Genomic DNA, 25362 nt, shown 5'->3' with positions numbered 1-25362 from the left:
TACGCTGGGTAACATAGCAACCTGTAAACCAGTCTAAGAGAAGTAACTCTTTATCAGTTTCATTTTTCCCTTTTCTTATTAATGTTTAGGCTATTGCTTGACATTTAAAACACAAATGAGCAAGGACAATGCAAATTTTACAAGTTTGAAGGAACTTCTATCCTGCGACTCGAGTCGACGGGTGTTCAACACATTGGTTACTGTTCGAAAGCTAATATCCAAAGATAAAAATGGTGTTGCTAAAATGTTGGCCGCATCTGTCATCTCAAAGATTGTTGAAATTCTTAGAACACAAGACCCCGAGTCAGAACACACTTCCACCGCTGATATCATACTCAGCATCCTGGGCAATATGGCCATGGATACGAAGGCTAGACTGGCTGTAGGTGGTCAATATTTAATAAAACAACAACATTTTTTTCATTTTTGTGACATGACACTTTATTCCCACTTCCATAGTTCTAAACGTTAAGGTCAACGATAGTTGCTCTTTGCACCCTTGTTTTGGCTTTGTACACAATAAATAACAGGGGTGCAAAAAGTACTTGCCTGCTTTATATATCGTCTGTATGTATTATGACGCAGTATATATTTTGGTGCACTATCTTTAAATAGCAATTGTGCGTCATCAAAGAAAAGCTATGACATCAAAGGCAGAGTTTTTGTTGATGGAAGTATGTTTTATTGATAAGAATAAAGCAATGTTTACAAGTTGCCAGTTTGCGGTAATTATAAAAAATTAAAAATACCATGTAACTAATCTAAGTACTGTTTTCCGTAAGGCACTTTTTTAACATACATGAACATCCCTCTATCTCCAAATTTTCTCAATAAATTTTACTCATCTGCTGCACAAAACATTGTCGTCTGCTACTAGTGAAAAAAACACAAGGCAATTAGATCACCCCTATGTCAATCTATTTTTATGGACATCTGAATGAGTCCCCTGTCCTTATTTTACATGCACTGTACACGATTATATTGGGTCAGGATTAAACGACGTTCAAGTGCATATTACATCTCAAAATAATATCTATTCAACATGAAATGTGTAGTGGACATTGTTTTGAATAATAGTAATAATCAACAAAAAGAAATAATACTCTAAGGGTTGTGAAATTTACCCCCACCCTATCAATGTATAAATAGTGACTATGTTTGCACTGGGCTATATGGTTTACATGTGATGATAGGGTTAAAATTTACTTTTAATGGTGTTATTTTTTATGTGTATTATTAATATGGAATTTATGGACCACCACACATCATTTCCAGTTGTTTAGAGTTATTTTTCTTGAATATTAGTAATTCAGAAGTTATCTGGATGTTCCGCTTCAAAATACATTCATTTCATTGTGCAAGCATATCCATAATTTTAATATTTATAATTTGTTTATTATTTAATCCCAATTAAATATATAAGAATAGTGTAAAACTCGAGAAATAAAGCTACAAAGATGTCCAACTCATGATCATGTCTGACTCACACAAAGTTAGTATAATTTTATAAAATGATTATATAAAATTATAATGTGGATACGTGTTTAAGAAATCTTTTCTGTTTTACAGATTTGTCAGGCAGGTGGAGTTGGAGTGGTTGGTAAGTTGTTTAAAATCAAATGTTTCCATACTCCGGGTAATAACAATGATTTCCATGAACTCTCATTGTTTATGTTTAATCATCTTAAGATAGGTATGTAAAATGTTGTTTGTTCAGAACAATATATATTTCATATTGATCAGTTTATATTTATCTGAGGGATACTGTAATATTTCCTTTTGTGTCTTATTTTGTTTGTTAGACTGGTGAATATTTAGTACAGGAATTAGCAAATTTAAAAAGCAAAAGCATGACTAATTCATTATTTTCATAAAATGTATTATTTTTCGTAAACCCTGAATACCCTCCATTCATCTCCTATAAATTTCAAAAACATTGTAAAATAATTTTTTCTCTTGTCCTGTGAATGTTTTCAGACATGGCTGTGTTAACACAAAAAATATTGGCCATGCAGATAAATTTCAAAATAACATATTTTATTTTGTTTATTTATTTTATGCGTTCTCATGTTAGAGGGACGAGACGTAGCCCAGTGGTAAAGCGCTCGCTTGATACGCAGTCGGTTTAGGATCGATCCCCGTCAGTGGATCCATTAGGCTATTTCTCGCTCCAGCGAGTGCACCACGACATCAAAGGCCGTGGTATGTGCTATCCTGTCTGGGATGGTGCATATAAAAGATCCCTTGCTGCTAATCGAAAAGAGTAGCCCATGAAGTGGTCCTTAACCATATGTCTGATGCCATATAACCGTAAATAAAATGTGTTGAGTGCATCGTTAAATAAACCATTTCCTTTCCTTTCTCATGTTAGAATAATGTCAAAGAATTTTGTAAATTTATATCAATGTAAGTTGGTTTAAAAACGTTTTTGTTACTACATAAACTGACAAGAACTTATTGGGGTTTTCCCAGTCTGGTTAAAATCGGATCTTAAAATGCATTTTACTTCTTTCCCTTGATATTAAGATTTCAAATAATCTGGGGGTTTTCTTTCTCGTTTTTTGTTCGTTAAATCATCTCAATGAATATGCAGACTTATGAAAGCTTGATTTAGGAAGGTAAAACTTATTCTGTTTTCTGTTTTGACTTACAGCAAATCAGTTTGTAAAGACAAGTGTACCCAGTATTCAGCTTCGAAGCTGTCGTGTTCTGGCCAATCTGGCTATTGATAGGGACAACTGCCAAGTGATAGCCGAGTGTGATGACGTCTTTCTGCGGACCGTCAAACTCCTACAAGAAGCCAGTAACGTAGACCTGATCACTGTCTGTTGTCGAGCACTGAGGTACGTCATCCAACGTTATTAACACAGGATTTGTCTTTCGGTTTTCATGCAAACTATATTTAAATGAGTTTATATTTAATTAAGTCATTCTAAAAACTGCTTTGGTAGATTCTAACGGTTGTAGGTCACAAGTGAATAAGCACGGAATAGTTAATTTTGTAGATTTTCAATCATCATGGCATTTGTCAAGAAGACTAGATCTGCTTTTTCTAGTACATTTAGTGTTTTATATAGTTATGTAAAAACATTTCTTACATACCCACTGGTGAGAACACCATGCATTAATTTGTATAACACATGGGTTGTTAACACACGTGTGTTAACAATTTCAAGACATTCGACTGGCTGCTCCTAGATGAGGACCAGGTCACCAGTGCCATGCAGCCAATAAAAAACAACATGGTGGAAATAGATTACACTGTGACGTATAGTTAACCTGAAAATCATGTGTCTGTGATGCATAAGTTAGCTACAAGCGCAACGGCTGTAAATAACTTTTAGTTTAAAAAGATGTTAAAATTTGCTTAAACCCTGGTTTTTGAGGATATGTAAGAAACAGAATAATTATTTACATTCGTGTCTCTTAAATACCATTTATCTCACAACTCGTTTAAAAACGTATCAAACCCGCTTTCGCTCGTTAGATACATTTTAAAACAACTCGTTGTGAGATAAATGGTATCTAACGGCCACTCATGTATTATTCTCTATATAACAAATCATATTGAAATGTTGGTTTAGGTACCCATCTCTGTGGTTCTCTCTACTTCAGCAAAAGCTGATCATGACACCATACATTTTAATATTATCACAACGGAGGCTGAGCGCTCGACCACAATCCTAAACAGTCGCTCGCTAGACTGGTTTTTGTGTCTAACGTTAGTAGAATGTGATGTGATAGAAAAACTGTTCACTAGTGCTCGGCCTCTTGCCCACGCCATTGGCCACAGGTGATTTACAGAATATCGAGCACTGACGGAAATGACCGACGAGTATGACTTGGAAACGGCATGGCATATAAGGACAACAATTTTGTGGATAGTGGTCGATAATGCTTATTCCAACGTGTCCACTGACTGGACAGTTACCCGCCCATACGTGGGCGATTTACATGACCACCGAGTTGAGTCCAGGTCACAACACGGCTGGTGATAAATGAAATAGAAAAATACTATTTTCTGCACAACATTTTAGCATTACAACTACTAAGGCTAAGAAATGCTTATTTCGACATTATGTTTTACGTTTGTCGCGGGCAGAAATCTTGAGCGAAGTCAAACGTTTAATACATTCATGTCCATTTATCTTACAACTTGTTTAAAAACAACTCATTGTGAGATAAATGGTATCTAACGGACACTCATGTATTATTCTCTATTTATGACATACCCATTAAATCTTACTATATAGTAGTAAAGACAATTCTGACTGCAATAAAAAAAAAAAAATACACATATGTGTGATACAAAATCTCGCATACATACACCCGAATGACATCATGTTCCTATAGTCAGGAATGGTGTCATGTTCCTATAGTCGTGAATGATGTTATGTACCTATCCAGGACGCTCAATGTTCCATCAATTCCATAAAATTCAACTAACTTTCCAGACAAAGTCAGTGGTGTTATTTAATGAAACTTGTGTTAATCATAATATAGAAAGGTGGTGTGTAATAAATGCAGACACATACCAGTTGTTTTGCCATGTTATTTATTGTACTCGTTTATAGTGCGCAAGATTTATGCCACTCGATCACTACAACGTCTCATGGTATAATATTCTTGCACACTATAAACTTCTGCAATATATAACATGATAAAACAACTGGACAGGGAACATTTGGTTTTCAAAATCTTGATTAGTGATATTTCTAGTCAATTGAAATTTGATTAGCAACTACTGTTTAATGGTTTAAAAGGGTGTAGTGATCTCTGAAACTGACGTAGCAAATTGCGACTTGATACTGAACAAAATATTCCTGGTCAGGTCAGATGCATGCAGGTTGTGAGGTAAAACATGTTTTATAAACTTTAGCTCCTTTTAAACAGTTTTCTTATTCACATTTTTTTGCAAAAACCTTTGTATTATGGTTAATATAAATCAGAGTTGACTGCTTGTTTAGAGACATTTATTTTTTAATAACCCCTTTGGACTCACATATTTTGACCTTTGGCTTTTATATACTAGTGGTGGAGACAATTAACAGCACCAAGTGTTTCTACCCTGTCAGTCATCTGTTATAACCATTGCTTAACATTATTAAGAATGACCATTCTTTCACTTGCTTATAATGACCACCTGTATTGATGATCTTCGATTCAGGCTGTTTGGACAGACTGCGGCAGAAAGGAAGAAGCTCATTGGACATGGTGCAGTTTTGCCATTGTCGAAGCTGCTAAAGAAGGATGACTCACAGTTGGTGACGTCATCACTGAGGAGTCTTTGTGAACTGTCGGCTTCAGGGTAGGTGTTCCAAAACACTGGGTGAAAAAGGAAGGACGGAAATGTTTTATTTAACGACTCACTCAACACATTTATTTATGGTTATATGGCGTCAGACATATGGTTACGGACCACACAGATATTGAGAAAGGAAACCTGCTGTCGCCACTTCATGAGCTACTCTTTTCGATTAGCATCAAGAGAGCTTTTATGTGCACCATCCCACAGACAGGATAGTACATACCATGGCCTTTGATATGCCAGTCGTGGTGCACTGGCTGGAATGAGAAATAGCCCAGTGGGCCCACTGACTGGGATCGATCCCAGACCGACCATGCATCAAGCAAACACTTTACCACTGGGCTACGTCCCATCCCTTAGGTGAAAAAGGTTTAAAAGAAAGGAAATGTTTTATTTAACAACAAAATCTAAACATTATTTACGTTTATATGGCATCAGACATGGCTCATGAGAGAGGAAATCTACTGCAACCACTCCATGAGCTCTGTTTTCAATTAGCAGCATATGTACCAGATAGTACCGTACATATGGCCCTTGTTATACCAGTTGTGGAGCACTGAATGGAATGAGAAAATCAAATAGACCAATGGGTTCACCAATGGATATCAATGCTAAATTTATCATACATCAAGCAAGCACTGCAAAATGTTTAAATACATAAAGCTAATGATATGGGGTTTGATGCACTGATGATTTTTTCTCTTTTTTTAAGAAGTCTGTATTTTGTGAAATATGTTGAATTTCCACATACATTGACTACTTAACTTCATATATGTTTCAGGCATTTTCAATTTCTTTGACATTGATGTTATTATAAACACTTCATGCTGTATTATTCAGGTGTTCTGGAAGTTTTGCACAACAGGTTTTAGATGCTAATATTCTCGAAGAGCTGGTCAAGTTAGTGGATGATGCTGATAATACCACATCCCAGAATGCACTTTCCCTTCTGCTTCATCTGACTGACATCTCGGACATCCGACCATCCATTGGAGCCGCTGGTGGTATTCCACTTCTCATCCGACTGATGACAGACCAGCGGACACACGTGAACAAGATCTCGGTTATCAACGCGATCTGCCTCTGTGGCAAGGAGGCTGTGAACAGAGTAAAGATTCGCGAACACGGAGGTCTCCAGCTTTTCCTAAAGTCGCTGCAAGACAAACAGTATTCTGTGGTCCATGATAGACTCATCAGTGGCTTGGTTTGCTTCCATTATGATGATGCCAGCATTGATGTTCTTCTCGACAACGAGCTGGTTTCCGTCTTGCTGCAACACCTTCAGAGATCTGCTCACTTTGTGTCGGTGGCCGAGAGCTTGGATGTTAAAACACAAGTGAAGAGAATCAGAGACACACGTCAATCATCTCCGGCTGAATCTGTGCCTAGACTCTGCGATATGTCTGTGGCTGAAGGTGGTTCTGGACTGCGTAGCACATCTATGGCTGAAGTTAGTCCTGGAGTGCATAACACATCTGTGGCTGAAGTTAGTCTTGGAATGTGTAACACATCTGTGGATGAAGTTAGTGTTGGAGTGCGTAACACATCTGTGGATGAAGTTAGTCCTGGAGTGCGTAACACATCTGTGGATGAAGTTAGTCCTGATACCAGGGTTGGACAAGGTAAAAGGAGATTATTTGACAAGTCTCCCGTTCATCCAGGAGGGCAGAAAACTGATCAGTCTGAAAATGAAGCAGGAATCAAGGATGAGAAGCCCGGTTCAAGTCATGATCCCGTGTTCAGCATTGATAGTCCGACATACACCATCAACACAGAGTGGACAATGGTCAGCACATCCGTTGGTGTTGGCAACAGACAGAGATTGTCAACAAACTCTTCAGTCAGTCCACGTCTGCCTGCCGCCCAGTACAGTCCTCTGAGTAATGAGTCAGTGATGTCATCACCGTCCATGTGCTCATCACTGTTCAGTCCTCCGTCCAGTCCTGCATCGGCCACCAGTCCACTCAACATCGATATGTATGGCCCGATCGGTAGCAAGTCCTACATGTGCAGCAGTTCACCCCCCAAGTTCTCCCCCCTGGGCTGGTCACCACCAGGCAGTCACGGCAGCGATGACGTATGCACGTGGCACTATTCCTCGGAAGAGGATGAGGAGGATCCAACTGATTTGTTCAGGGATATTCCCGAGAAAGAACAGCTGCAGGAAAGCATTACAGCTGTTAAGGACAGGATGATACATCCATCACCATGTCATCAAGCTGACGAATGTAGTAACCCTGAAACTACGTCCAGCCAGCCTAGTCAAACAAAGGTTAATACTGCACACACTAGTGGTGGAAGTTTCCATAATACAGTTTGTGTAAAACCAACCATATGTGAAGATGTTCTTACAGACACTGTTGACATGTGTGTTTGGAAAGGGAAGAGAACGGTTTCGGCACGATCCCCAGAAAGCCAGACACTCGACTTGACTGAAAACATTCCTAAGAGGTCCAAACCAGACTCGACAAAACCTAACATATTGAAGACGACAGAAAAGAATATTTTGATTTTGTTGTCTAGAATATCGGTAAAGACTGACCCATCACCATATCTGATTGTCAGTCCGGTGTTATCCTGCCTGTTAGACTACCTCACGCTGTCCTCCACACCTCAGTCAAGATGTATTCGCACACTGTCACGACTTTTGAGAAATCCACACTGTCTAGAACCACTGCTCAGAATTGCTGCTCCTGTTTTCATCTACAAGAACCTTTTGCTGAACGATGAAGGTGTAGATAACTCTGCCTATCAGCTGTTCAACCGGAAGAAGACGGAAAGACGAAGCAGTTGGTCTCCGCAGTCGAGTGATTCTAGTTTCAGCATTTCATACGATCTCGATTTGTCAAAGTACAGGCTTGTAGCCGACCCGCAGCCATCCTCTCCCGTTAGAATGGAGCACGATTTCGACTACGACAGTGGTAGATCTCTATCGGGTAACAACTGTGCCTTGGATGACTGGGTCATTGACGTGGCGGGAACAGGACTCAGTCTGCTCAAGGACTTGAGTTTTTCTGCAGCGTCACCGTTTGGACGAGGAGTGATCTCGCACATTCTGCTGCGGAAGGAGAAACATATTCAGATTCTCTGTTCCGTGTGTCTCCTGTATCTGTGTTGGTGGGTTCCACACTATTTTTCATTTTGATGGAATAACTGTTGTGCTTCAATATGTCCACATTATAAGGAGACTGATAAAGTTAAAGTATGTTTTGTTTAACAACACATTGGCTATTAGATGTCATACATTTGGTAATTGTGATATAGTTTTAGAGAGGAAACCCACTACATTTTTCTATTAATAGCAAGGGATCTTTTATATGCACCATCCCACAGACAGGATAGCACATACCATGGCCTTTAATATACCAGTTGTAATGCACTGGCTGGGGGTCAATCCTAAAGTGAACATGCATCAGGCGAGTGCTTTACCAATGGGCTACGTCCCACTAAGGAGACTTGTATATGTTTATTTTGATTTTTATCCAAAACTATTACAGCTGAGAAAAAAGAAAAGACTGATACACCAAATATAGCAGCTTATTAAAAAACTCTCATTTGTATGCAGCATAACCCAGTATACCTTGATGGCAGATTCAAATTATAGATACCTATACCAATGTCTTAATTGCATATAACATTTCGTATTAAAATTAATTTACACGTCTTTGGATGCAGTTTGTGTTGATAATTTTAGATATTACATAATGGTTTAAACCAGGGGTTTTGGGTTAGGTTTTTTTGTTTGTGTTTGTGTGGAGGTGGGTTTTTTTGTTGTTCTCACTAGTATGTATCATATTGGACTTATGCACTTTTTTTCTTCTGTTTTTTTTTTCTCAGGAGTCCTGGGATGCAACAGCACTATTTGATCAGCATGAAAGTAATTGACAAGATGCTGTCATTTCTGCAATCAGGGGATGTGGGGCCACTGTTCAGTGCCATCCTATGTGGAGTTATCTTTCTTGTCAAGATGGTTGATAGACCTTCAGCACTGAAACAAACAGGAACTAGAGACAGTTTTAGATCTATATTTGCAAAATCTGCTTCAGCCGATTTTCAGTCGAGCTGCCACTATAAAAAAGAACATTTTGATCTTTTCTTTTTAATTGGTGACAAGAGAATTGGGTCAAACCGGAAAACCTTAATAAACAAGTCTTCCGTGTTTTCAGCCATGTTGGAAGGACATTACACTGAGGCCAGCCAATCGGAGATAACGATACCATGTATATCCCATGATGCTCTGCTCTATGTCCTGCACTATCTCCATGGCTGCGACTTGAACTGCTCCGTTGTCTTGCAGATGGAGGGGGGTGAAGTGGAGGAGAATGTTTTGGTTGATGTAAGTCTGGACGTCCTGGCACTGGCAGACCAGTATCTTCTCACTGACCTTGCTCATTACATGAAGGTCATTTTGTCGTCCAGGCTACTCAGTTCAGATTCGATTGCGAGAATATTGCAGTTCTCGGTGTTCCACGACTTCAGAGATTTATGTATGGACTGTGTGAAGGAACTTTTCTTCCTGCCAGTTTCAATTTCCTGCAAATCCAGCATCATCCATGAACTGATGAATACTGGCAAAGCTCAGACACTTACTGAAACAATTCGACAGTTAATTGGTGAAGGAGCAAAATATCCGTAATGACATTTTATTTGTTGGTAAATTTTATTCCATGTGTGAAAGAACTTTCCTACATACCTGTTTCAGTTTCATGAATTGTTCAACACTAACAAAGCTCAGACACTTACTGAAATAATTTGACAGTTAATTGATAAGGAGTGAAATACTAGTATCCTTAACTTTTATTCCATGGTAAAGTATAAGACCTCTTGTTCACATGACTCAGAGGTTCGATAGGATGCAGGATCGCTCATCATCAGTGGAATTCAGGCTTTTCTCCTATCACATCCAGTGTGCCGTAACTAGTTCATTAAAGTCTTGGTATATACTGTTCCACCTTTGAGGTGTATATAAAATAATCTGGCTGGGGTTTTTAAATATCAGTAGCCTATGTGGCAACAGGTGTCTTCTCTTGACCAACTGTCAAAATAGCCGTAGTTTAAAATATGCGGTGTTGTTAAACAACATTCCTTACTAATTTAGAAAGTGGAGAACAGGGAATATCATGAATCCCGGTTTATGCAGGGATGGAATTTAAGAAATATTTACACTGGTCTAGGGGACTAGTATCCTTAAAAAGTTACTAGTCCCCCCAAGAAAAATCACTAGTAGTCCTACTATTGGGACATACCAATCTATATTTTAGCAAGCTAATGAGGAACACACGTTACATATGAAGGGCATCATAGTATCATGGCGAAATAGCCAGACAGTCTGCATCTTAAAATATAGGCCACATCAGCTTGGATTACTGTTCAGGGGACCGGTGTGATTTAAACTGTACTCGTCTCCAGTGATTTGTACTCGCCTGGAACGAGATGGAAAGTGTCTGTTTCCATCCCAGGTTTATGTACTATACAAAGAGAACAGTTGTGATATCAGTATAATGTGTGGTCAAACACAAAATTCTTTAATGCTGTAAAATATTTATAGATGTATTTGGCACTTTATTAAATGAACATGCTTGTCAGATATATGTGATTTTTGGTTATTACAGTGAAACAGGAATTCCCTCAAAACCGGACATTTTTTGTGGTCCCCATTTAAATATCTGTGCAGGAGAGGTCCTCAGTAAAGCGGATACCTCTTAAAACAGACTATTTACTTGGTCCCAAGGGTGACATGTTTAGAGGAGTTTCACTGTATTTCTATAAAATACAGGTATTACGTTCTCCAACAAGAGTTTACATGTTTAGAGGAGTTTCACTGTATTTCTATAAAATACAGGTATTACGTTCTCCAACAAGAGTTTACATGTAAGTGAAAAAACAAAAGGACAACAATGAAAGATTACCTTTTTTTTTTTTATTATTGAGAATGTTGAAGCATTAACATTTGCTAATTTCAGTGACTAACCGGTTTTAGTCATGGGTTTCTGTACAACAACTGCATGTACAATTTTAAACTGCATGATTCTGTTAATGTAATGTGAAGCTGTATGAAAAGCTTCTCAAGTAAAGGTCCAATGATCTCACTGATCCAGTAACTCAAAATATTGTATAAAAAGTCCATATTGTAACAAAGTATTGTTTAATACATCATTGTTATGGACCCGTTCATAACATGCAAAGCTGTTCCGTCGTAGTTTTGCAGACTACTACAGCAGATACCCATAACTCATTTCATTCCTAATATACAATATACAGCATGTGATTATTAATTAATATTTTAATCAATATTGAACATTTTGTTTACATCTGTTACAAAATTCATTATATAGTAAATAGTCTCGAAGAAAATCTATATGCCCATCAAAATCAGATGGATAAATCTAAAATAATTATATTTGACCTAATTATTTCTGTTAAATACAGGTGACCAGAAGTTCATGAACACTGTAAGATGGAGTTAATGTATGTAAATAGATGCAAGGTACTACAGTTTAGTTGAGTATTTCATTTGGTGTTTTTAATTAACACTTCAAATAAGATATTGGTTTTTTACACAATAGTATATTCAAACACTACATATTTTAATTTGTAAAATGATGTCCATTTAAAGTAAAAGCTGTAATCTCATCCACCCCCCTGTCATATAAGGGTTGACACCGTTTTGTAATGCTTTATACAAACACAACTATAGCTTTAATTCAGTTGTGCGATTTCATTTTTTTTAACTGCCATGATTTATATCAATAAATAACAAACAAATCAAAACAAACTGATGCTCCACATTTTGAATGGTGAATTGAAACATTTAAAAGTGACCTACAGGTTACTGAAGAATTATGTATCATGGGAAGAAGAATGGGGATGATCTATTGTAGGTGGTTAAATATTATAATGAAACAAACTCATGACTGCAGTTTTAATAATTGAGCCAAAGCTAAATAAATATAACATCACTATTACCCTGCAGTCAAACAGAAAAAGTTAAAGTTTTTCTTCTCTATTATTAATACAATGTTTTCAGTGCCGACAACTCATTTGTGTATACTGAATTGCGTTTATAATGTTCATAAAAAAAATTTATGCAAATTCACTACTACAAATAAACAAACAATGCAATGTCATGTTAAGATATCACTGTCTGACCATAAACATTTCAATGTTAACCATAACCAAAAACACTCAAATCAAAAATCATGTTTCCTTAATTAAAAATGGCATTTACTACCAACAAATGTCACCAAAAAAAAGGGTTGATTACTCACCCTCCCACCCCACTAAAAAAAACACACTTACAAGTAATAAAATAATAAAACCATACAAATATGAATATGTAACAAAATAAGCATACAATTAATTGTTAATTAAGCTTGAGCTATTTTTAGCCTGAGGTAAGGAAGCACACAAGTCTACGTGGCTATTCTATAAAACCGCACAAACACAATCATGGTGGTCTGAGATCACTTGATTGCACTTAAAGACTACATGTGATCAAGAGAGGGAGGGAAATGCTACAAGGATGCTAGTTACACCTCTCCCCCCCCCCCCCCCCCCCAAAAAAAAAGAGAAGAAAAAACAAAAAAGCCATTGTTGACCGTGTTTTAAGACCCCAATTCCTTCTGTACTTACTGCTCCTCTTATTTAGGCTACTTGTGGTGAAGATATATTCTTACATTTTTATAATTAATACTTTTTGGTGGAAAGCCAACCATTATGCATCTTGCAATCTGTTAAATATTCGGTCAATTTCACAAGTTGTATGCTGTTCTGAATATTACTCTATAACATATGTCTACATTTAGATATTTATCAATATTAATATCAATATAATAATATCAATACGTATATTGATCTTGCACTGTTGCTGAACATGAATATAAATAATGTTCTGTTCTCAGTGCCTGCTTATAGTTAACAGACTGCTAATTGTTGGGAATGGCACAACGAAGTAACCATTTGATACATCAAATGAACATGCTTAGAAATTGAAATAAGATGGCACAACCATCAGCAGTATTGCTTTTAAAAACACGACCACAAAACCCCCCCACAATAACCCCAATCTAACAGCAAGCAGTTAATAACCAGTTCATTAGATGGTAGTACATGAAGTTATTAGTACTAAGGGGTGGCTGTCCTCACCAATTCAAACATGTTATATTATCACCACAAACAAAACTTTATAGCTAGGACAAAGTAGTGTTAATAGACTAAACTAATTATTTCCAGATTCATGCAGTACTGTGTATAAACTTCCACATTATAATTATATCTTAGCCTTTTCTTTTCTCTTTTTTTAAATTTTTTTCAGAAACATTACATTTACCTTACCGTATACACCGGAATACAGTAATGCTTAATAAATGCAAAAGTCCCTCCTTCCAAAAAACAATTTATAACATAAAAAGTATTTGATTAAACAAGGCCAATGAATGGAAACATATTTATTGTCGATTATACAGTCACATTAGGTACAAATATTTTCTATGATAAATGTTATTCTTTTTTGTATGCCGGTTTAGTACCAAATTACATAGATCAACATTTTTGGTAAACTAGTATATATTTTATTATATCAAACTATGTTGAAGGTGTTTTCTTTTATATCTGGTGATGATACTCCGAATCAAATGTTGGACCAGTGTCCACAAATACACAACAGAAAGATAAAATGTGCATTAACACACTGCATGTCGTCATGGTTACATCAATACTGTACTTTATGTTAAAAAGACGGCCACTCAAAACCCTGTTGTTCTTAAAGGAGGGTAAATACATAAAATACAAGTTTAGAATGATCAAACACAAGGAAGTGATTATTAAATGGTTTAGTTTTGTATTTGGTATTGCTCACCCTACTAATGCAGGACTAATAATTCCAAATGATTTAATGCTTTTGTTCCATTTTTCCTACTTTAAAATTGTTTCAATGACAGCTAAGCTGACAAGGTTCTGTTAAATGCTTTTACCATCAATTTGAAACAAACTGTAATCACAGATTCATAGACAGTTTATCTACCAAGCCTGAACATTGTGTATAGAGATTTTTGTTCTAGCAACTGGATATACAAAACACCTACTGTACATCATGAAAACAGTAGAAGTGTGATTTTACCCAAAAAAAAACCCTCATTAATCCAAACTTAGTGGATGTGGAGGGGGAGACACGGGGATGCAGACCGACATACAAAGCTCATTTGATAAAAAGGTTACATGCATGGTAATTAGTACAAAATGGATTCAATATCTTAATATGGTTGATATAAACCAATGTTTTGTGTTTCAAATCAACATCTTGTGGATATAATCATAAAAGTGGGAAACTGATATAATTACATCATACAATGGGCAGATAACTCAGAAAAATTAATCACATACCTGTTGGGGACTTCAGATGCAAAGATTCCAAATGTATGTGAATGTAATAACATGGGGAAAACCGTATTCATAACTGCATAAGTATAACTAAACTATTGGAATTGGATGCATAACGGTTTTGATATTTTAAGCAAAATTAACTATGCTATAATTTCAATCATTCTATGGCTGGTTCAACAACATTCATACACAATGGCACAGACATTAGAATTCAGCCTTTTTAAAAATGAAAAATAATAAAAAATTAAAAATTAAAAAATTAAATTTTGCCAGATTTCATACTAGGCAATAGAAATCAAGCCATACAGTAGCGATATTTATGAATATTCAGCAACACTCAACACACATTTCAGTACAAACATTAACTGAACATATAATCAAATATTAAGACAAAGCAAGAAGCCTTAACGGTTTTACAGTGGCTTATATATATGTTGGAATGTGCAGTTCACACACGGAAATACACACTAACAGAAAATACACACAATCGCTGCCATTATTAACAATAGTCATGTTAATCGCAAGTTGTTTCAGCATGAAGTACACTCTGAAGCACATTAACATGAACAGAATCCATTAAAAATTACAAGCATGCATAGTCTGGGTCTGTAGTAAACAAATTTGGTGAGGAATGAATGGGCCGACTGAACTAAAATAATTGGCCGCCATCACATATTTTCTTCATTAGCAGCCCCCTTTCCATGGTGAGCTGGTAATGTTTAAATGTTCTAGCAGAAAAACCGTTAACCTACCAATTAAAATATCTTATGACATAGCAATGTCTTAAGTTATGATTTGTGCATATAACAATGTACCTCATCTGAATTTGGGGGGGTGGGTGGGGTTAAACATTAAATTTTATGTTGATTTATTTATAAAATGTATTGCTTTGTTATTTGGGGACAAGTGTAAGGTTCAACAACCCTACCTACATATCACCACTGGGTTACTCTCAAACAACATCAACTCCATAATTAACTCGTATAATTCATTAACTATAGACATGGATTTGCCCTGAAAGGTCTGGGTTTTTCATAAACATTAAATGAAATATAAAACAAAAGCAGGCCTTTCCAGCTGTTCTATTCAGAATAAAGATGGTGAAACATTACATCAATAATTGTGGTCAGTGCTACACTCACTAAACCAATCCCTGCCCATTATCCAGCCTCACTCAGCAACACAATACAGTACATGTATAACTGACCTGCTTTAAGCAATAAATGTTCACTTCCCTAGTGAGTAACTGCTCTCACCTATCTAACTCCCATGATTTATATATCTAGGATTACAGAATAGTATATAAAAAACCCAGCAACTAAACATTCTTTCACTGGTAATGTAAATCATATCAGTACTTAATTTAAAACTGTATACACATCAAGCACCTATGAATGATCAACTTGTAGTTTGTCAGTTAACTCCTATTTTCAATATTCTTTTATTACAAATCAAAAATATACAAATCCATATTGGCTGTCTGCAGATATTATAACCTACATGAGGTACTCTTGAACAAGAATTCATATACACAAGGGTGATAAATGTTGATAGTGTTTGAATGACTAAGTTGCTACAATAATAAAATAAGTCTAAGAGATTTTAAAGAAAATCAAAATAAACATTTTGAATGCACCAAGCCCTATAAACAATATTTTTTATTACTGGTCCTCAAAATATTACTTACCATGCAAGTGCCATCACACAACAAATAGCAAGAATGAATCTTGAGGGATCGGTCACAACACAGAGTCTAACAGTAAGATTTGTTACATTACATTTTATTCAACTCGATTAGCTAGGATTTGTTTTAAAAATCATTACTAAATCTGCATGATATTTGTGACCGTCTATGAGAAAACCCTGCCAAAGTACAACAAATAAAATTGAGATTTTACAAACATATTTCACAACTGTATCATGTTGTAACTGTACAGGTAAATGCGATTCTGCTCTGCCTTTAATACTGGTAATACAAGAAATAAAATAACATTATGCATGAATTCCTATTGGTGACTTGGGTCTGGTTTTCCCACAGACAATCACAATTAACCAACACTATGATTCATAACTGTAAGACAGACAGACTTACAGAATAGAAGACCGATTATATGTAGTATGGTACACTAACCCATGACATCTATGTCAAACATGCTACTGCAATCCTGTAAGAAGTCATGTTTTCTACCAGTTCTACAGTTAGTTATAAAATCAATGACCTAATGACAATTTGTGTAACCTAAAGACGAAATTAGTTATACAGACATCTCGGAGTATTAAAAATTGGCTTTTATTAGACAAGTGCCCTCTCAAGACAGGTTGTCACATGATTAGGGTTGATAGTGTGTATTTAACCAAATATTGACTGGTCAACCGATGAATAGTTCCCACACTTGCTCCTCCAAACAAAATACATTTAAAACGTAACACAACAAAGCAGAATAAATAAAATATAACATATTGCTAGTAAGAATGAGATAGCACGATGTGAAGGGAGCATTCATCTTTCGACCAAATCAAACTAGAAAAAATCACTTATTCCAACTGCATTCTAAAGTCAATGGTCAAAACGTATCCAATATACAATAACATCTATTGACCTAACAAAGCTAAAAGAAACCATGAATTAAACTCGTGATTTGTGGTAAATGTCACACGTCCGAGGTGTGTGAGAACAACATCTATGCATCGGTCTTGTACAAATGGAGACATTAAAATTACTACGACTGAGTCACTTGTACGTTTAATGTGAGAGTTTTGTTCCAGTATGAATGTGTGTATCGGGTTGTGACACACCCATACTAATCATCGTCAGATGCAGTTGTGCCTTTCACACCTCCCTGTAGTCTCGCCTGAAAATAGATAACATTAACAGTTAATCAAAATATATAACAGAGTTGAAAGATATCTTTAAAATAAAAAATTAATTCTTATAGTCATTAAATTTTAACTATTTAATTCGAAAACAGGCGTTCAGCTTACCAGGCTACCACATGTCAAGAAAGTCTAGCAGGGTACTTTGTTCTTCACAACTGTTTTGGGGAAAAAAAATATGACCAAAACTTTTGTCAATTTGGTGTTGTTTAAATATAAATTACAGACCATAGGATTTTAAATTTAATGGGAAACACTTTTTTGGTTCCGTGCCTTGTGATCATGGGAACACTTCGAAAACTGTTTTTATTATATATATATATATATATATATATATATATATATATATACACAGTATAACTTCGATTTACCGCCTACTGTGGTACGAACGTGATTTTGGCGTTATATCGAGTTGGCGTTAAAGTGAGGGTGCCAAGAATGCGCCATCAAACATATGTTTCATTTGATACATGTACTAAATGTCATACAGTTTGTTTAAAATGACAATAAACAAAAACAAGGCAACAAGTTAAACATTAATGAACTTTGGAAATATACAAACGTGTACGGTAAATTTAAATAGCACAGTGTCAAAGTCAATCCTTTTCAATTCTTTATTCACTTTGAGCTTTGCAATTCATCAGCTTACACACAATAACAGTTAAAAAGGATGTTTGTTTACTTATTTAAATGCGGGTCATACTTGATTAGCACTTAAAACAACTGACCTTATGCATTTACCCAGAATTGCTCAATCAAATGTGCTGATTACACCCCTTATTGTCACGTGATCATCAGACCAGCTTTTTATCTTGTACCACTAATTCTTTGTCAATCATTAGACAATAACAAAAGTATCAACTCCTGTAGAGCTTAATTACGGCCGATGTACTCCTGTTCAGCCGTATGATTATGGCTAATTGGAGCAATGCAGATATAATCAAGGGGACTGTAACATCTAAAACATGTTTGGCAAATGTCGGATAGCGATGGTGGCGCTAAATAGAGGGTATTAACGGGGGGAAAAAACGGTACTTGGAAGACAGTTGGCGATATGTGAGGTTGGCGTTAAATCGGGGGCAATAAATCGAGGGTACACTGTATATATTATTTTCATTGAATAGTCGTACTCGATATAATAATCATGGCAAGCAAAATTTTGGTTCCATTTTACCGACATGCTACAGGAAACGATTGTTTCCTTGAAATCTGAATGCCTGAAATGACACCCACAAGTATCAGTATAACGAGGATGAATAACAAAGTATCAGGTGTTTACAAAGGAATCATAATGGGACCTGTAACCTTCATACATTTGTCCTAACCTATAGGTTACCAGGCATTAATTTGTTGTAACCTGTACCTGGATTACAAGACACTATGCACGTTTTGGTGTCTGCATTTTCACTCTAAAATACATGTATATCTACTGTCAATACTTAAAACTGGTTGCACTGCACACATCTTTTATGACATTTGCTGTTCTCAGAACCCTCAATTCTCTGTACATTGTGTAGTATTTTTCATTTTCAATTGGTTGTGTGTGAAAATAAATTCTCTAAAATGGACGGTCACCTGACAGATTGCCTTTTTAAAACCTGTAGACAATCGAGTGAGTTAAATACATCAAACTACTGCTCATAAAGTTTTAAATAATTTTGCTATTATCACTATTCTGGTTTCACCTTTAATTCATGAGCTATTCTTATTTATTACAAACCCCATAATAAAACAAAACTCTTTTTTTTTCACCAAGAAAACGATATTGTGCCAGTTTTTAAGTGTAATAATAACATTTAAAATATTATCAACCATTCTAATTCTTTAGTCAAATTAAACCTTGCTTCTAATTGTGATGAAAAATTACGTACACAAATATGTTTAATTCCTATACCAAATCAATTTGGATTACATTGATTGTATGTCAACATAAATAACATGTTTGCTAACTACAAAAGCAAACATGGCCATACTTTGTTAAACCTATTTTAAAAATTTGTTTTCATTCAGTCAGTATACTTAAAATTGTATTTAGCACAAGAAGAATTATATTTTTTAAGAGGATGAAAATGTGTTACAATATACCTAAGTACTGATTTTTGTGTATCACTACTTAACCCGTTTTGAGAAAGCGAAGGATACCCGAGAACACACGAGAGGTACAAAAATGAATATTTTATGAAAAAACCTGTTAGTTCAAACAATAAGCACCATAAAACACCTCTCAGTTAACTTTTTACCCACAGTTGAATCCTGATTTAAAAACCCTACAATCACATAATTTATAAAACCCAGTTAGAATTTGTGACATGTTTTCATCCAATACTATTAAAATAATAAACTCTTTCACTCCCAGTATTTACCTCATCTAGCTGCTTTTTACTGTTAACACAATCAACTCTTTCACTCCTAGTATTTACCTCATCTAGCTGCTTTTCACTGTTCAAACAATCAACTCTTTCACTCCCAGTATTTACCTCATCTAGCTGCTTTTCACTGTTCAAACAATCAACTCTTTCACTCCCAGTATTTACCTCATCTAGCTGCTTTTTACTGTTGACACAATCAACTCTTTCACTCCCAGTATTTACCTCATCTAGCTGCTTTTTACTGTTAACACAATCAACTCTTTCACTCCCAGTATTTACCTCATCTAGCTGCTTTTCACTGTTCAAACAATCAACTCTTTCACTCCCAGTATTTACCTCATCTAGCTGCTTTTCACTGTTCAAACAATCAACTCTTTCACTCCCAGTATTTACCTCATCTAGCTGCTTTTCACTGTTGACACAATCAACTCTTTCACTCCCAGTATTTACCTCATCTAGCTGCTTTTCACTGTTGACACAATCAACTCTTTCACTCCCAGTATTTACCTCAACTAGCTGCTTTTTACTGTTGACACAATCAACTCTTTCACTCCCAGTATTTACCTCATCTAGCTGCTTTTCACTGTTGACACAATCAACTCTTTCACTCCCAGTATTTACCTCATCTAGCTGCTTTTCACTGTTCAAACAATCAACTCTTTCACTCCCAGTATTTACCTCATCTAGCTGCTTTTTACTGTTGACACAATCAACTCTTTCACTCCCAGTATTTACCTCATCTAGCTGCTTTTTACTGTTAACACAATCAACTCTTTCACTCCCAGTATTTACCTCATCTAGCTGCTTTTCACTGTTCAAACAATCAACTCTTTCACTCCCATTATTTACCTCATCTAGCTGCTTTTCACTGTTCAAACAATCAACTCTTTCACTCCCAGTATTTACCTCATCTAGCTGCTTTTCACTGTTGACACAACTCTTTCACTCCCAGTATTTACCTCATCTAGCTGCTTTTCACTGTTGACACAATCAACTCTTTCACTCCCAGTATTTACCTCAACTAGCTGCTTTTTACTGTTGACACAATCAACTCTTTCACTCCCAGTATTTACCTCATCTAGCTGCTTTTTACTGTTCAAACAATCAACTCTTTCACTCCCAGTATTTACCTCATCTAGCTGCTTTTCACTGTTCAAACAATCAACTCTTTCACTCCCAGTATTTACCTCATCTAGCTGCTTTTCACTGTTCAAACAATCAACTCTTTCACTCCCAGTATTTACCTCATCTAGCTGCTTTTCACTGTTCAAACAATCAACTCTTTCACTCCCAGTATTTACCTCATCTAGCTGCTTTTCACTGTTCAAACAATCAACTCTTTCACTCCCAGTAGTTACCTCATCTAGCTGCTTTTCACTGTTCAAACAATCAACTCTTTCACTCCCAGTATTTACCGTATCTAGCTGCTTTTCACTGTTGACACAATCAACTCTTTCACTCCCAGTATTTACCTCATCTAGCTGCTTTTTACTGTTAACACAATCAACTCTTTCACTCCCAGTATTTACCTCATCTAGCTGCTTTTCACTGTTCAAACAATCAACTCTTTCACTCCCAGTATTTACCTCATCTAGCTGCTTTTTGGTTTCTTCTTCTATTTTTCGTATATCTTCCATGGTCAAGCCGTACCACTTGTCTGTCCAGCAAAACACTTGTCGATGGAAATTGAAGAACAGTCGCTGTTCTTGCTGAAATACAAACAGGTGTGTAAGTTTCACAACACTAATTAACAAATGGCAGGTGTAGTACACAAGATGAACAGTTGTCACAGTAGTAGAGAAACTGGGATGTAGAGGTGTAGTGGACATCAAAAGATCTTGAAATCAGTAGAATGATTGGGGATATAATATATGGAATTAAAAAGAGAAAAGGGAAAGGGGCAGTGGAATAAATATGAAGGGTCCACGGCAATAACCTATGACTTCCAAACAGATAGCATTATAACAGTTGTGTATGTCCAGGTCATGATGACACACTAAATTAAAAACCTATGATTATGGTAGTCCTTTAAAAGTAGTTGGTAAATTATGCTTTCTTAAGCATAAATATTCCACAAATGAAGAGTATCACCGTACTAAAAATGTGACATCATAGGTTATTCCTGTGGACCCATCATATATATATCTGGGTTTTTAGATTATTATCATAACAAAGTAATATAAGTATATCATAAGATAAGAAAACAACACATATTCAGTGTATCATAGGATAACAAAACAACAGAAATTAAGTAAGAACAACAAACCGTCATTATGAATTTTTCTACTCTGTTCTGCAATCCAAACCACTTGAAGTAACAGCGAACCAGTTTGTATGAACACATGACTGGGCGGACAGAAGTCTGTAACAAATGAATACTTTGTATGAACATAGGACAGAGTGCACCAATTAAAAATGTAAAATACAATTTACATCTACATCTATATGCAAAGAATTGGCACTGAGCAGATAACTGTTACTTTCAACGTTGACAATTTTAATCTACTCACAACTAATACTGATTTTCGCTTCTGATTCAAACATGCACACTTGCACCTCTAAATTCAATTTGAGGGTGCAAATGATTTAATTATTTTGAGGACTGAAATTTGTAGAAAAGCTGCATAGTGTAGGGCTTCAACATAGTTTGTTATACACACACACCACACAAAAACATCCCTAAAATGAACAGTAAAACATCACGACCCTACCTTCCAGTCTGGCCCTGTTAAAATACACCCTCCCTCACCACTAAAAAAACCCAGTACAACCTCTACCTTCCAGTCTGGCCCTGTTAAAATACACTCTTTCTTCACCATTAAAAACCTCCAGTAAAACCTCTAACTTCCAGTCTGGCCTTGTTAAAATACACCCCTCTTTCACCACTAAAAAACCCCAGTACAACCTCTACCTTCCAGTCTGGCCCTGTTAAAATACACCCTCCCTCACCACTAAAAAAACCCAGTACAACCTCTACCTTCCAGTCTGGCCCTGTTAAAATACACTCTTTCTTCACCATTAAAAACCTCCAGTAAAACCTCTACCTTCCAGTCTGGCCCTGTTAAAATACACCCTTCCTTCACCACTAAAAAACCCAGTAAAACCTCTACCTTCCAGTCTGGCCTTGTTAAAATACACCCCTCCTTCACCACTAAAAAAACCCAGTACAACCTCTACCTTCCAGTCTGGCCCTGTTAAAATACACCCTCCCTCACCACTAAAAAAAACCCAGTACAACCTCTACCTTCCAGTCTGGCCCTGTTAAAATACACTCTTTCTTCACCATTAAAAACCTCCAGTAAAACCTCTAACTTCCAGTCTGGCCTTGTTAAAATATACCCTCCCTCACCACTAAAAAACCCCAGTACAACCTCTACCTTCCAGTCTGGCCCTGTTAAAATACACCCTTTCTTCACCATTAAAAACCTCCAGTAAAACCTCTAACTTCCAGTCTGGCTTTGTTAAAATACACCCCTCCTTCACCACTAAAAAGGAATGTGTTATTTAACAAACACATTTTATTTACGGTTATGTGGTGTCAGACATATGGTTAAAGACCACACAGATATTGAGAGATGAAACCCATTGTCGACACTTCATGGGCTACTCTTTTCGATTAGCAGCTAGGGATCTTTCATATGCACCATCCCACAGACAGGATACTACATACCATGGCATTTGATATACCAGTCATGGTGCACTGGCTGGAACGACAAATAGCCTAATTGGCCCACCGACAGGGATAATCCCACATCGACCATACATCGAGCGAATGCCATACCACTGGGCTACGTCCTGCTCCCTCACCCCTAAAAAGCCCAGTGAAACCTCTACCTTCCATTCTGGCCCTGTTTAAAATACACCCTTCCCTCACCCCTAAAACCCCCAGTACAACCTCTACCTTCCATTCTGGCCCTGTTTAAAATACACCCTTCCCTCACCCCTAAAAAACCCAGTACAACCTCTACCTTCCATTCTGTCCCTGTTTAAAATACACCCTTCCCTCACCCCTAAAAACCCCAGTACAACCTCTACCTTCCATTCTGGCCCTGTTTAAAATACACCCTTCCCTCACCCCTAAAAAAACCCAGTACAACCTCTACCTTCCATTCTGGCCCTGTTTAAAATACACACTTCCCTCACCCCTAAAAAACCCAGTACAACCTCTACCTTCCAGTCTGGCACTGTTTAAAATACACCCTTCCCTCACCCGTAACAAACCCAGTACAACCTCTACCTTTCAGTCTGGCCCTGTTTAAAATACACCCTTCCCTCACCCCTAAAAAACCCAGACCAACCTCTACCTTCCAGTCTGGCCTTGTTTAAAATACACCCTTCCCTCACCCCTAAAAAACCCAGACCAACCTCTACCTTCCAGTCTGGCCATGTTTAAAGTACACCCTTCCCTCACCCCTAACAAACCCAGTACAACCTCTACCTTCTAGTCTGGCCCTGTTAAAATACACCCTTCCTTCACCCCTAAAAACCCCAGTACAACCTCTACCTTCCAGTCTGGCCCTGTTAAAATACACCCTTCCTCACCCCTAAAAAACCTCCAGTAAAACCTCTACCTTCCAGTCTGGCCTTGTTAAAATAAACCCTCCCTCACCACTAAAAACCTCCAGTTAAAACCTCTACCTTCCAGTCTGGCCCTGTTAAAATACACCCTCCCTCACCTTTAAAAAAAAACCAGTACAACCTCTACCTTCCAGTCTGGCCCTGTTTAAAATACACTCTTCCTTCACCACTAAAAAACCCAGTACAACCTCTACCTTCCAGTCTAGCCCTGTTTAAAATACACCCTTCCTTCACCCCTAAAACCCCCAGTACAACCTCTACCTTCCAGTCTGGCACTGTTTAAAATACACCCTTCCTTCACCCCCAAAAACCCCCACTAAAACCTCCACCTTTCAGTCTGGCCCTGTTAAAATACACCCCTAAAAAAAACCCAGTAAAACCTCTACCTTCCAGTCTGGCCCTCTTAAAATACACCCTTCCTTCACCCCTAAAACCCCCCAGTAAAACCTCTACCTTAAAGTCTGGCCCTGTTAAAATACACCCTTCCTTCACCTCTAAAAACCCCCAGTAAAACCTCTACCTTCCAGTCTGGCCCTGTTAAAATACACCCTTAAAAAACCGCAGTACTATCCTCTTCCTTCCAGTCTGGCCCTTTTAAAATACACCCTTCCTTCACCCCTAAAAACCCCAGTACAACCTCTACCTTTCAGTCTAGCCCTGTTTAAAATACACCCTTCCTTCACCACTAAAAACCCCAGTACAACCTCTACCTTCCAGTCTGGCCCTGTTTAAAATACACCCTTCCTTCACCACTAAAAAACCCAGTACAACCTCTACCTTCCAGTCTGGCCCTGTTAAAATACACCCTTCCTTCACCCCTAAAAAAAACCCAGTACAACCTCTACCTTCTAG

The 25362-nt window shown here is 36.9% G+C and overlaps 2 protein-coding genes across 2 annotated transcripts in view; one reads left to right on the top strand and one right to left on the bottom strand.

The window, feature by feature from the left end:
* Window positions 1-37: 37 nt before the first annotated feature.
* LOC121369340 lies at window positions 38-10895 on the top strand. The gene is made up of 6 exons (XM_041494336.1): window positions 38-382; window positions 1570-1600; window positions 2654-2843; window positions 5168-5308; window positions 6149-8425; window positions 9146-10895. The coding sequence occupies exons 1-6, from the start codon at window positions 116-118 to the stop codon at window positions 9942-9944; spliced, it is 3705 nt and encodes a 1234-aa protein (XP_041350270.1). The 5' UTR covers window positions 38-115; the 3' UTR covers window positions 9945-10895.
* A 313-nt stretch (window positions 10896-11208) lies between these two features.
* Window positions 11209-25362, bottom strand: part of LOC121369341 (phosphatidylinositol transfer protein alpha isoform-like) — a 29101-nt gene continuing 14947 nt past the window's right edge. The window contains exons 8-10 of the mRNA XM_041494337.1: window positions 22199-22294; window positions 21519-21641; window positions 11209-17541 (exon numbers count right to left, since the gene is read on the bottom strand). Coding sequence (XP_041350271.1) covers window positions 17491-17541; window positions 21519-21641; window positions 22199-22294 — 270 coding nt within the window. The 3' untranslated portion in view covers window positions 11209-17490. The remainder of the gene's footprint in view (window positions 17542-21518; window positions 21642-22198; window positions 22295-25362) is intronic.

The sequence above is a fragment of the Gigantopelta aegis genome, chromosome 3 (assembly GCF_016097555.1).
Source record: "Gigantopelta aegis isolate Gae_Host chromosome 3, Gae_host_genome, whole genome shotgun sequence".
Classification (NCBI taxonomy): Eukaryota; Metazoa; Mollusca; class Gastropoda; order Neomphalida; family Peltospiridae; genus Gigantopelta; species Gigantopelta aegis.
The sequence above is the reverse complement of the archived record's forward strand: the minus strand, read 5'-3'. Positions and strand labels throughout refer to the sequence as shown.

Bases quoted from the DNA above. Each gene is read 5' to 3' on its own strand.
- LOC121369340 (XM_041494336.1), top strand. From the start codon at position 116: ATGAGCAAGGACAATGCAAATTTTACAAGTTTGAAGGAACTTCTATCC. The intron at 2,844-5,167 runs GTACGTCATCCA...TCTTCGATTCAG, and splicing joins GTCTGTTGTCGAGCACTGAG to GCTGTTTGGACAGACTGCGG. The intron at 5,309-6,148 runs GTAGGTGTTCCA...TGTATTATTCAG, and splicing joins TGTGAACTGTCGGCTTCAGG to GTGTTCTGGAAGTTTTGCAC.